General features: G+C 38.0%; 1 protein-coding gene across 1 annotated transcript in view; it reads right to left on the reverse strand.

Annotated features, from left to right (window-relative positions):
• The window catches only part of tdrd9 (tudor domain containing 9), a 34769-nt gene that overhangs the window by 2394 nt on the left and 18493 nt on the right, over positions 1–13882 (reverse strand). The window contains exons 19-31 of the mRNA XM_056233145.1: positions 13688–13741; positions 13501–13617; positions 13014–13121; positions 11515–11615; positions 10946–11119; positions 10763–10874; positions 10407–10622; positions 9524–9613; positions 5971–6228; positions 5579–5746; positions 4564–4634; positions 4365–4474; positions 2141–2237 (exon numbers count right to left, since the gene is read on the reverse strand). Of these exons, the coding sequence (XP_056089120.1) occupies positions 2141–2237; positions 4365–4474; positions 4564–4634; positions 5579–5746; positions 5971–6228; positions 9524–9613; positions 10407–10622; positions 10763–10874; positions 10946–11119; positions 11515–11615; positions 13014–13121; positions 13501–13617; positions 13688–13741 (1676 nt within the window). The remainder of the gene's footprint in view (positions 1–2140; positions 2238–4364; positions 4475–4563; positions 4635–5578; positions 5747–5970; positions 6229–9523; positions 9614–10406; positions 10623–10762; positions 10875–10945; positions 11120–11514; positions 11616–13013; positions 13122–13500; positions 13618–13687; positions 13742–13882) is intronic.

Here is a 13882-nt window from a genome sequence, read left to right on the forward strand (position 1 = left end):
CCGCGATTTGAACGCTACGGCGCTGTAGCGCTAGAGTGTAGTGCAGCCCTTACAAATGCTATTGCGGTAGAAGAGAAAACAGCGCGAATTATAACAGTGCAAACGAATCCGAACTAGCAAGGTTTAGGTTTGGGAAAGTTTCACAAAACTTCAAATCAAGAATGCTGTCGTGTGCAATGTTGGGGTGCAAGAGGAAACATCCCGGCAAAAGAGGAGCCGGTGAGAAGTGAGTGTTCTCCAGCTGGAGCTAACTAACCACCAGCGGCAAATCTCTCTTTATTAGAGAATGCAATACTACTAATAATAGTAATAATATTATCAATAGTAATATAATTACAGTAATGTGATGACTTATTTTGTATAGAATAAAGCTTGATCGAGCTTAGGAGTCAGGGCTGTTTTTATTATTGTAACACTATTAGTATATTAGGTATTATTATAGTCTTATCACTTGCCTGTATTTTGTTCAATAATCATGAAGACTTACAAAACGAGATGTTATATCCTTCCTATGATATAGGAAGAATATCACGGCAGTCACTTTACCATACTATAAATTAAAAGGTGAACGAGAACGTCTCTGTCAGCTCAATTGTCATGTAAAAAAAGATTGTAATTTTATAATTATAATAATTGTTTGCAGATTAATATTTTACCATTCTTTGTGTCCTGAAGTAAATGTCCCTTTTTCTGTTTCAGTTCTAAGAAAAGCAGTGGGCCTATTAAACAATGCTTAGAGAGCATTTGTGTGTGATTTGAGTTGGACCGAAATCTGAAAACTTAAAGAGAATGACCTGTTTAGTTGGCTCAAAGTTCATTAAAACAACTATTTCAAAAGCTGAAGTGATTTTCTTTTTTTATATTATAGTTAGAATATGTATAACTCAATGTTTTAACTAATTGGAAAAGCTGAATAATCGTTCCAAACTTACTGATTAGTCTGCGAAATAATCGACGATTAGTCGATTAATCGTTCTAATAATCGTTAGATTAATCGATTATCAAAATAATCGTTTGTTGCAGCCCTAGTGACCAACACTTCACTAACGTTAGCTAACTGGTAACTTGATGTATATAATATATAATATTTTTAATAATATTTTATATGTATGTATATATATATATATATATATATATATATATATGTGTGTGTATGTATATATAATATTATATATACATACACACACACACAATTCATTTATTTAAATGGGTTAGGGTTATGCATATATGTGCTTATATGTATTTAGGAACATAGTTAATTCACTCATTAACTATCTCTCCGGTTTAATTTTATGAAGAATATTTTTCGGTTGAATATTTACCGAACATTGCTGTATATAGTCGTTGCTTTCTACGTTATGGGAGCAGTCTATTTCCCTCCTAAATCATTCATTTGTACATGCACAGCGTAATTATTTATATTTTATGTTGGTTGGAATTCTGAACGGACTGCAGACCTCTTTGCGTGATCACGAAGCGGAATTTATAAGCAAGATCACGGGAATCAATAGCCTATAGCCCAGTTGTGCTAAAATAAATATAACGAGACGTCCATCATCAGATGAATGATATGGAAAAGTTAAGTTAGAGCCGCTAAAGCCAGTGCTACCCATGCGAACATGAATACTAGCGTTTCCCTCCAAAAATATAGCCTATAAATTTATCTAAGTTGTCACCCTGCCTCTCCAAATGCAAAACTGACATTAACAAAATGCAATAACAGCTGAAAAAGTACTTGGGTGTGTGTTTTATTTTATATTTACCGTTTAATAATGCAATCGCTGCTGTCTGTCCATAGAAGAACATGACAGCCCGCGTATGTTTTGGAACTAAGTGGGCTTACAAGAACCACGTGACAGCCGTCGCGGCGACATCAAAGCGTGTCGCAACTCTTTCTCTCTATGGCTCTGGTGCACACTAGCTTATAGATAACAGTAAGGCTAACATATTCATACAAAAAAAAAAGTCAACAAACTTCAAATTTGATTTCATGGGAACTTTAACATCTTGTAGTGAAAATGTATTGTGATTGGTGGGGCTGAATAAACATCCCCTCAAACTGCAATTGAATTTTTTTTCTTTACAGACTGATGTGAGAATATTTAAGTAAGTGAGAAAGCATTTTCATGGTGACTGTTACCGCAGTTCCATGACAGGGGTGAAGAGCATAGTAACAAGGGAGGGAAAGCCGTGGATATGAGGCATCAGAGATGTTTCCTTCAGCAAGATATGAGAACCTGTACATGAATTATATACACAAAAACAAACATCATTCTAATTAGAAACATTTCTTCTTATCAATGCTGAAAAATAGTTTTGTGGAAATCTTTGATGAATAAAAAGTTAAAAAGAACAGCATTAATTTGAAATAGAAATGTTTTATAACATTATAAATGTCTTTAGTCACTTTTAATCAATTTAATCTGCCCTTGCTGAATAAAGTATTGGGGTGGGCGATATGACCAAATTCTTATATCATGATACGAGTTATTTTTTGACAATAACAATATAGATCACGATAGTTAATTTTGCTTTAAATAAGGTTGATAACATTTTTGATACCAGTGAGATTTCATAATTCTTGTCATTTTCAATATCACAAAAAACTAATACTAGCCCAAGTAAAAAAGAATAAAAATAAAAACTCATGCTTACTGAAGACAAGTAAACCGTGATAAAGAAAGAACAAAGAAACGGGTTACAAGCATATAGGAAAACAAACTACAATAGAACAAAAGACACAAATGAAATAGACCTACCCGAACAACTTTAAGCACTAGAAATAAGAAATGCTAAATATATTTTAATAAAGTAATTAAATGTATAAAAAAAAACTCTGCATAGGTCTTCACTGTGTAAATTAAATGTACATTTATTCTTATTAAAGTTACAAAAGTGATTCAGTCAAGAGCAGTGAGAGATTTTCTTTTTTGTTGTTTGCTTAACATTAATAACAACAGCAGGTAAATTTGGATGCTGTCACTTTAAGACCGACTGCACGGATCCAATATACTTGAGTTTTCTTTCTATTTACATTCACTTAAGACATAAATGGCTGTTTACACTGGCAAAGACATGGTCACTTTGACACATACGTATGTGTATTTAACAGTTCAAGCCCAATTAGTCTGCAAAAAGCACTGTTCAATTCAGTTCTCACGCGCTTTATGACCAGCGGCTTCATTAGACAGCGCTGAGAAACCGTTTCTCTGACATCAAGCACATATAGCGAAATGAGTTGTCTTTCGCTGCTTACTGCGCTTCAACAGTTTATAATCACTTGTTTTTAAAACCACAATACTTAAAAATGCATGCAAACGATAAGCTTTTGTAACTGTGATAGAGATGATGATAGTCCAAAATAGGGCTGTCACTTTTGTGGAAAAATCCTGATCGATTTTTGAGACATAAGTGTTCATTGAATCGATTGTAAAATCGATTTTCCATGTCTAAAGACGTTTCCATTTTCAACACCAAATACAGGCAAATCCACGGACACCTAACAGGCGTTAGGACGAGAGTAAAGAGGGCGCTTGATACGCGCACAAGTCGCAATATTTCTGATGATTTATTGGCGTGAAGTTTCGTGCACAATGATAAACAGGAGTGCAAACTTCAGGGATTGAAATTAACACCCTCCGACCCGCCAAACGTGGGTACAAATGAACTTTGGCGGGAAACGCGGTCAAATCACGAGCCAATCTGGCGTGTTTCTGTGTTTACTCACTTTGCTGGGGAAGTTCGTGTAAGACAAATCTGCGCGGATTTAGCGCAAATACGCAACTCGTGAGTCCTCATGATATATTAAATACAGCGTATTACACAGAATCTGCGCATTTCTGGCTTACTTGAACACACACACACACACACGTCACTAAGCAACAAATAACGGCGCGCTTGTTCACTTGCATTGAAGTAATAGCGAATTTGGTTAACAAAAGACATTGTTATTTTCCAGCATCCTACATGCTCTGATACTGTATTGATCTGTCCACCTAAAACACATTTTTGGTAAAAAAAAAAAAAAAAAAAGGCCGTTAAAATCGATTCCCTATTTTCGTTTTCGAAACTTCTGTTGGTTGGTCCGATCGATTGTGCAATCGATTTTCGAACGTAAAGTGACAGCCCTAGTCCAAAATCTTGACTGGTTGACAAATTTCCACCAGTTAATAGTCTCTACCGGTAGGGATGGGCGATATATTATCGTTTGCGATATATTATCGTTTGCGATATATCGTTAAAAATTTTCCTCACGATAAGAATTAGTCTTCCCGCGATAATAACGATAAAGCCCATCCCTATCTACCGGTATATCGGCCACCCCTAGTATTCAAACAAATCATTGTGTGTGATTATGTGCGCACCTGAAGCACTGAGAGACACGGCTGCAGCCACCAACATCCTCTCATGACAGTCCTGTGGTTTTTCATTCACCATTACAGAGTTAATACTGTCCCTCTCAATGCCAACAGCCCTGCAAACAAAACAAAACCCACAACACTCTCCGCATCCTATCCAGGGATGAAACATATCTGGTCTGTGAGATGGACAGGCAGGTCTTACCTGAAGTGGCTGACCCGGCTCATGCTGTGAACGCTGATCTTATGTGGGCTGCTGGGACCATGAACTAAAGCCTGCAAAAGAGGGAGAACAGATCTTAGGGAGAAAATACACACCTCTGTTAACACAGCACTATATGAAAAGCTGAAATGTGTTTGAAAACAGTGATTTTTGTTTAAATCAAATTAAACAATATGCACTGGAGAAACTGCAAAGAAAAGCTTGATCCTATCAGTAATCTCTCTGAAATGCACGTCTAGTTCATAACTGAGCCATAATCAGTAAAGAATAAGGGTGTCACGATTTCAATTTTAAATCGAAATCGATCGAAATTAATTAAAATCGAAATCAATCGAAATTAATTCACAATCGTCGATACTGCCACGCCCCCATGTCACGTCCGTTCGGCTTGCCAAGCGGAAAAAACACGGCGTGCTGCAAGTCTATGGTCTCCTCTAACTTAGCTACAGCCATTCAAAAGATAGTATGGCAACTACAGATGCAGGAGACCCATCAACAGAACGTGAACCCCTCCTCTTTCATTGAAGTCGCAGACTCGCAGGTGTGGAAGTTTTTTGGGATTTCCAGTGAGTAGCCTAATGTTGACAACGTTCGCGCTTCAAAAAAGCCACAGTTTGCAGACATCCAAAGTCTCGCGGAAGTTCCGGGAGTCTCCCGCATATTGATAGCGGCTCCCTGATGCACGTAAATTAGTTAAAAGGAATCTAGAGCGAGCGAGCAAGAGCGAGCGTGCGAGACAGAAAAAACTGTGCTCCAAACCGTATTGCGTGCACGGCAGAGAGGGGGAGAGCGAGAGACCTTGCGTGTGTGCCTCATGAAGCGCATGTAAGACAGAGAGCATCCTGATTGGCCGATTGATAAAAATCGAGAATCGAATCGAACTGTGACCTTAGAATCGAAAATGAAATCGAATCGAGGATTTGGAGAATCGTGACACCCCTAGTAAAGAAGTGTGCAAGTTCAATTGCAGGTGATCACAGGGCTTCTATGCCAGAACCTTGCACTTGGGGGCGCTGGTGCTAGATACACAAAAGTGTTGAAGGAGCTCGTTGATGAGCTGCTTGTCTTCCTCCATCCTGCTGTTCAAGGAACCACTAGCTGAACTGGGGGTGAATCTGCCACTGGCCATATCTTCATACAGAGATATCAGAACCTCATGGGACTGCTGCAGAGACCAAAAAAACACATGGACATTTAACTGCTCAGGATGTTTTATAAGACTTACAAATGTTAAAACACTCTTATTTTCAAACTATTATAAGAAATATTTTAGTGCATACTGCAGGAGTCATTCTGTGTTACCAGGCAACAGCAGACCATAAAATGTTAAAAACTGAATTAATATAATGGCAAACAAACTTATCAAAACTGTGGGGTTGACATGGTTACCTGGCTCTCAAAGCTTTCAGGGGTGTGGCAAGCATGTCCCTCCTGCACCAGCAGGTCAGCCACGCTGACATCACCCATCTCCAAGGAGATGTGCAGGTCAATGCGCATGACGCCGTGCAGAATGGAGTAGAGGGACACGATAGCAGAGCGGCCGCTTGTGAGTGTCTTAAAACGGTTACGTGCCCGACTGCTCCAGCGATCGCCCAGAATCAGCGACTGTGCAGACGGACCCATGCCTGCAATGCAAAACTCCTGCGCCTGCAATGGAACATGCAGATACAGCTTGTTTTACTGAAATCCATAAAAATCCAGATGTAATACAGAGTAGAGCTGGAAGATACACCAACCATATATTAACAATGACTTTGAAAATTATGTAGCTTCATGAATATCGCAATGATTCTAATGAACTTTTTATATGGACATTAATTTTCCTAAAATAGTCTGTTGAGACTACAAGCTCGTTCACATCAGTTGTTTCAGTTCACAGTTGTTTTAGTCGATAAAGCTTTAAATATGGATATTTTTCTTACACTAACGCATCGCTTCACTTCAGAAGGTCTTTATTAACCCCCCAGAGCCGTTTGGAGCACTTTAATCATGGATGGATACACTTTGATGGACTTCAAAAAATATACAGGCATTCACTGCCATTATAAAGCTTGGAAGAGCCAGGATATTTTTTTAATACAACTCAACTCAATAATACAAATGTCATATACACCTAGGATGACTTGAGGGTGAGTAAATCATGGGCTAATTTTCATTTTTGGGTGAACTATCCCTTTAAATTTAATAGCATCTGTAATTTTAACTTCAGTAGCAAAAACCTTGTTAGAGTAAGTTTGTCTAATTTCTGTGAATCAGTTCAAACTGTGGCTTTCAATTAATTAAATTAAAAATGATGTAATCTTAATTGATTTGCGTCAAAATAACCTATGTGGCATTCATATACACTGCCCGACCAAAAAAAAAAAGTCGCTGTTTAGATTTATTATGTTTCTAACATGTTATATATTTGGCAACAGTTCTTCTAACCCTAATGCATGGAGTGTGTAGCTTTTCATTTCTTAAACAACCATGTAGAAAGACACATCATGGCCACATTCCAGGATGACAATGTCAAGATTCATCAGGCTCAATTTGTGAAAAAATGGTTGGGAGGGGCATGAAAAATAATTTTCACACATGAATTGGCACCTCTGAGTCCAGACATTAAATTTGTTGAAAGTCTTTAGTGCTCGACTGTTGTATTGTCCATACAAGATCTTGACCAAAAATTGATGCACCTCTTGATAGAAATAAATGTTGTGATGTTATTTCCATCAAGAGGCAAATCATTGTTTGGACAAGATCTTGTATTGACAATGCAAGAGTCAAGCACTCTGTAAAGTCTACTCCAGCTGAAAGATTTACATTGTGACTGTGCCTCAGATGCAGTCAACTCCATCTGTGTCTGTAAAGGTGTGAACCAAATGGCCCATACAGATGTATGCCCCATAGAAACTGATGGGTGTGAATGACAAAGAAACAGCATTGCTCAGAGTAGATTGCATGGTTGATAAATCTTCTGTGGGGGGTCTTAACAGTTTTCTATTTTTGTATGTAGCCCTTTTGTCTTCATGTATAAAGTTCTGTCACACAGAAAGAACTTTGGGTTAAGATTCTTTGAAGGCCGACATGCTAACATCACTGCTGAAGAACTGTGCTACACTACTACAGTCAATAAATTCTTCTCCCCACAAGAACTCTGGTCTAGCTTAATTATTTAATGTATTAGAGAAATCTATTACATTGGCGAGCCACCAAAAACGACTGCTCGGCCGAATATAGAGAAATCTTCCGGCACATCCCAAAGATTGAATAAATTTAAGGTCTGTGAAAATTCTTCTTGATAATTCATAATTGTGATAATTGAATTATTAGAAAATAACGTGTGTATTTTATAATGCATGCCATGCACACATCCTAAGAGCGCACAGAAAGCTGCGCGAGACAGCGGGCAAATAATAAACTGAATTCTTTCACGTCTCCTTGCGCTTGAATGGACAAATTCATATACATTTATCTTAATATGCCCACCTTGTTGAGTATCCTAGTAAATATAGTCTGCTATGGTTTAAAGGGGTCATATAATGCCATTTTTGTACAAGTTAATATGAATGTTTAGGGTCTAAATGAAAACTTTGTAATATACTTTTATTAAAAATTCTCATTAGTATTTTCAGAAAACACTAATTTTACCTGGTCAAAAACAGTTCTGTTTTCAGCACGCCGTTTCAGTGCATAGGCCTTTAAATGATAATGAGCTTCCCTCACTCCGCCCCTCTGTTCTGCTGGCGTTTTGACACAACGCCCATGGAGTCTTGCCTTGACAACAGTTGAGGGTATATTTTGGAGTAAGAATGGCAGCGGGAGTCTCTGAGGACACATCTGTGTAATCGTATCAGTTTGAACCGGAGTCGGACCCGGAACAAGATGACGGCCGCAAAGAAGTTTAAGGCTCGAACAGGACGTTTCTGAATGGTTGGTTAACGTAATGTCACTTTGATCTATTTTTGTATGCACTGGCAGGGTAGAGAAGTGAGATACGAATGCTATGTGTTTACTGATGTATACGTTAGTTCATTGACAGATTGACGTTACAACTAATGGTCATGAAAAACTTTTTTTCACGATTTGCATAGATTAATATAAAGGTTAATAAAACTTTACACTCACTTCTTCTGGAGGTGCAGAGGGAACATAAATAGTTGCCACCGATTCTTTTTTCAGGAGCAGCTTCTTAGCAAAACCAGCTTTATACTGACCCTCGTTTATAAAGCAGTCTGGTGAAAAATGATTCGCGCAAACATGAGAGCATTGACGTTGATCGTGGGGAATATTCCCTTCGAAAACAAAACTCAGCCACTGCGTCTTCAGCAGTTCGGATTTAGGAACATAAAAATGACTGCTGTGTTCGTTATTACACCCAAGAACAGAACACCACAATCGCTTAGATTCTGCTCCAGCGTATCAACAATGACGGACTATGGTGACAGCTCGGCGCTCGGTCAGTGCGGGTCTGTGTTGAAACGCTGCTGTAATCAACAATCGTGGGAGGGGCGTCCGTTTTATTGACGTCACAAAAACGAACGGCTCAATTTGAGACAGGGAAAAACATATAAGGAGATTAAAACAAAAACACTGGATGGATTTTTATCATTATATGATGGTTGTGTACAGGCACTGCCAACACACATTTGAGTACAATCAACTTGTAAAAGTGCATGTACCATTATATGATCCCTTTAAGTGAACATAAATAGTAAAGAAAGACAACACGTGTATCAGTATATTGGATCCGTGTATTAATTTTAAAGTGACAGCAGCTTAATTTTCCTGCTGCTGTTTTAATGTTAATCAAATTACAAAAGAAAAATAAATCACTCTGCTCTTTACTGAATAACTTGTGTAAATTCAATAAGGATTAATCTTTATTTAATTCATACAGGTAAGATTATATGCAGTATTATTTTACAACAACAAAAAAAAACGTATCAGAAGTACGTACTTGAAAGGGCGGAGTCATGAGGTCAGATGGGAGCTCTCTCAGACTGCTGCACGGGACCGTAGAGGTGTTACCGAAATCCACAAAAAACACCTATGAACATACATATATATTTAGTCAAGTCACCTTTATTTATATAGCACTTAATATAATAAAGATTGTTTCAAAGTAGCTTCACAGTAACAAACAGGAAAATAACAATCAATGATGAATACATTCAAATTCTGCTGTAAAGTGGCTCTAAAAAGACAATAGTGTGATTTTTCAGCTCAAATCAATTCAGTGATGGTTCAGTTCAGTTCAATAACTGTAAAGTTCATTAATTAGCCTTTTTCACAGTTCCGTGTTTGTCTCTTCCAGATTGGCACTAGCAAGGTAAAACCGTTTTTCCAGTACCAACAACGGCTGTACCTAACAAGAACAAGTATTTTAAAAGTTTGAACACAAATTAAATATTATGAAAATGTTTGAACTGCCGATGCTTTACTCTACAAACTTTTCACAACTGTGATGAAGACCCAGCATTAACTTTTTGAGTTAGCTTCTAACATTATACTTATGGCACATCATACACATTATTATTAATAAAATCTCACATTTATAAGGTGATTGTGTAAATGTACGTAGCATAATGTGCCCTGAGAAATAAGTTTTAAAACAAGAGTTGACTTGGGTTTGTGGCTTTATTCTATTGTGATTACATTGAGTTTAATACATTCTTCAGTTGAACTAATTTAGAATTGTTTAATTTAATATTGGAAAAATGTGCATCTGTACTGGAAATACATTTGGTGTAAAAAACTATTAAATTCAGCTACGCATGTAGAGCAATAATTATGTATATGACTTTTGTTCTGCGCAGGAGCATCGTGAGTGTGTGCTGTACCTCTACGTTGCTGCCCAGGATGTGCAATACTTTGGCTCTATAGTATTTGGCCAGTTGCTGTCCATCTTTGAAGGGGGCCACACACAGCAGGTTTGGATAGAGTGAGACAGACACGGGTCTCAGATCCCTCATGTTTAGCGCTACTGTTAACTGACACTGTTTCTCTACGCTGCTCTGATCTGTCTGAAAGCCCCAAAAATGGCCTACATCGATCACCTACAAACAATCATACACGTTAACAACATGCATATGCTGCTCAAAAAGATGGACTAAGAATAGGTCATAATTAGGCCACATTTTTCCAAAAGGCTTCAAAAGCTTTCTAAAACAAAAAAGCTGCAGGTGTCAGTCCTCACCTCTGTGATGTTAATGACAAAATCCCTGCTGGATGGAAGTTTCTCTGGATTTACAGTGCTGCTCAGAACTCCAACAGGACACACAGCATGGCTCTGAACATCCACGTTAACCCTGAAAGAGATTTCTTTGTGAAAACTGAACGCATCTCTGTCAAGGTCTGTATGGGGTGGGCTTGTGGCTACCTTGCGTAACGTAGGTGTGCGATGGGCTTTCCTCTAGCATGGACTTCCACCTCATCTGTGTGGTGCACCAGCAGGTGGAGACCGGGAGTCTGGCGAGCTCGCAGCAATGCCAACAAGACCTCGGGTAACACGCCTGTCTCCCTCACACATGAGCGATAAAACTCCACATACGCTCTGCAAAGGTTGTTGTAAAATGTTTCACTTTATTTCTTGCAATTCCAAGTTTATATCTAACAATTTTAACATCTTGTAATTATGACTTTCTTTAACAAAATTGTGTTTATAACAATTCTAACTTCATTTCTCACAATTTTGAGTTTGCATCTTGCAACTGACTTTTTTTCCTTTGGAATTCCAAGTTTACTTCTCGCAAAAGAAATTCAGAAAGTCTGAATTGCGAGATAAACTTGCAATTCCAGGGGAAAAAGTCAGAACTGCGAAATAACTCAATTGCAAGACAGAAACTCCTTGAATCGTGAGAAATAAATTGTGTCAATTACCTTTTTATTTTGTGCTCAAAACAAGATTCCATACTAAACACACGGTTTGTCTTTGTGTATTTAAGTTACCTGGATCCATCGAAAGCGATTGATTTGACCTGTCCACATTGACGGAACAGCGACTGGAGCTGCTTATAGCACAGGAATGCAAACGGAGGCAAATTCCTAATCTGATGAGAGAAAAAAGGCATTAGGCCAGAGACATACTCTACTACACAAGTACTAAATATTTATTTAAGGTCGCATAGCATTGTTCCAGTTCTAAAGGGGGAACCTTTAAATGCTAATACTATAAAGTAAAGTTGTCTGTGTCAGTAAACCAGATAGCTAACATTAGAGTTGTTCCGATTCTAGTATCGGAAATGCCGCCGATACCAATAAAAATGCTGGTATCGGCGAGTACTTCTACCCATGTACCAATCCGATACCATTTTCTTACACAATATCTAGTTATGCACGCTAGCTTTGCATAACGCTGCAAATCAGAGATCAATTCTTCTTCGCTGATCTAAACAGTGGTTGCTTGTGGCGACACAGGAAGTTGTGCTGTTGCCACAAGCAACCACTGTTTAGAGCAGCGAAGAAGAAAACGCGTGCGCGCTAGCAGTATGTCCGCTGTTTGGCAGTATTTAAGACTGGGCCAACCAGCCAGTAAAACGGCGACATGTCTCGTATGCCATACTGCAATTTCGATGGGTGGAACAAGTATTAGCAACTTCAACACGATAACTTAAGCATTTGAAGACGCGTCACCCCGCAGAACACGATTACACAAAGGCAAGGGCAGAGAAGAATGAGCCGCGCCAGAATCAACAATCTCTGAAAGCTTCATTCAAACAAAGAGAAAAGTTTTCAAAAGAATAAATATAACCGACAACATGTATTGAGTTTATTGTTCTGGATGACCCGCCGCGATCAAAACTGAAATGACGTTTATTTAACAAAATTGTTTATGGACTTTAAATTATAAAGAGATTATTTTCTTATATTATTCATATATCATTTTTTAGATTCCTAGATTTATTTGTTGCACTTTTTTAATGCAGTTATATTGTAAAACTAAAATACCTTTTTCAGTTTACAGTATTAGATATGTGGTTGCATTTTAAGTTCTTTTTCACTTAAGAAAGATAAATAATATATTGCTGTGAAATGTATGTCAGATAATAAAAATATCTTCACTGTATGTATTTGTTCATGTTTAATTGAGGAATAAGTCTGAAACACACCATAAAATAATTCTATCAATTCATACAGTGCTAGTATGAATTGCAGCTGTATAGATACTTTACACACCCAGGTATCGGATCAGTACTCGGTATCGGCCGATACTCGGAGTCCAGGTATCGGAATCGGTATCGGGAAGGGAAAAAGAGTATCGGTACATCTCTAGCTAGCATGTCTATAAACATGTTTATAATACAAAATAAGGGATGAGAGACAATGAGGAATGGTTAAGGGACCTGACCCAGGTCATACTCAATACGAGCCAACAGCTCTTGTGGGTTCTGAGCATGTGCATCCCAGTTCTGACTAAATCTGACTTTTGTAAGGGGAGACGCTGGTACCAGAATGGTGGTCTTTGGATCATTTCCAGAAAGTTCCTTTGATGCCAGCTGCTCATCAATCTCTCCCTGAGAGAAATAATTCGGAAAGAATGCACCCGCAATGACCACCTAATCCAGAAAGACAAAGAAACGATAATCGGATCACATTCAATAGTAGCACACACAAACATCCACTACTGTTCAAATGTTAGGGGTTGGTAAGATTCACATGATCCTTCAGAAATCATTCTAATATGCTGATTTGGTGCTAATGAAATGTTTTTATCATCATCAATGTTGAAAACATTTGTGCTGCTTAAAAATCATGCATAACCCATGATACATTTTTGATCAATAGAACATTTAAAACGACAGCATTTTTGTTTGAAAATTTGAGACAACAAAAATTGGCTTCCCTGCTGAATAAAAGTTTGTTCTTTCAAAAAAAAAAAAAAATCTTACTGACCAAGCTTTTGAACAGGTAGTGTATTGCTGTATGCATCTATACCTGCAGGATGAATCTCTGTTTGTGCAGGCTGGTGTAGTCTGTGGGGTTCGAGGAGCTGCTGATGTGCATGTTAAATCTGGAAACTCTCTTCTTCAGATCCTCAAAGAGCTCTGCCACCTATAACAGACATGCAATGGGACCAGAGCAAATTCTGTACAAAATTAGCGCATTTGTGTGCAGTGTTTACCTCTCTGATTCGTTTGATTTGAATGCAGTTCTCTTTGCCCCATTCCAGTTCGTCCTGGTAAAAAAAAAAGGGGGAAAAGGGGTTGCAGTGTGCACTAGGGCTGTTAAATAAAAAAATGGAATATTCGAAAGACATGTTGAGTATGGTTTACATCTAGCTGTTTTTGTAAGCAAGAACTTTTTATTAGGAATGCAC

The sequence above is a fragment of the Rhinichthys klamathensis genome, unplaced genomic scaffold (assembly GCF_029890125.1).
Source record: "Rhinichthys klamathensis goyatoka isolate OS25496 unplaced genomic scaffold, OSU_Roscu_1.1 h1tg000360l_1, whole genome shotgun sequence".
Classification (NCBI taxonomy): Eukaryota; Metazoa; Chordata; class Actinopteri; order Cypriniformes; family Leuciscidae; genus Rhinichthys; species Rhinichthys klamathensis.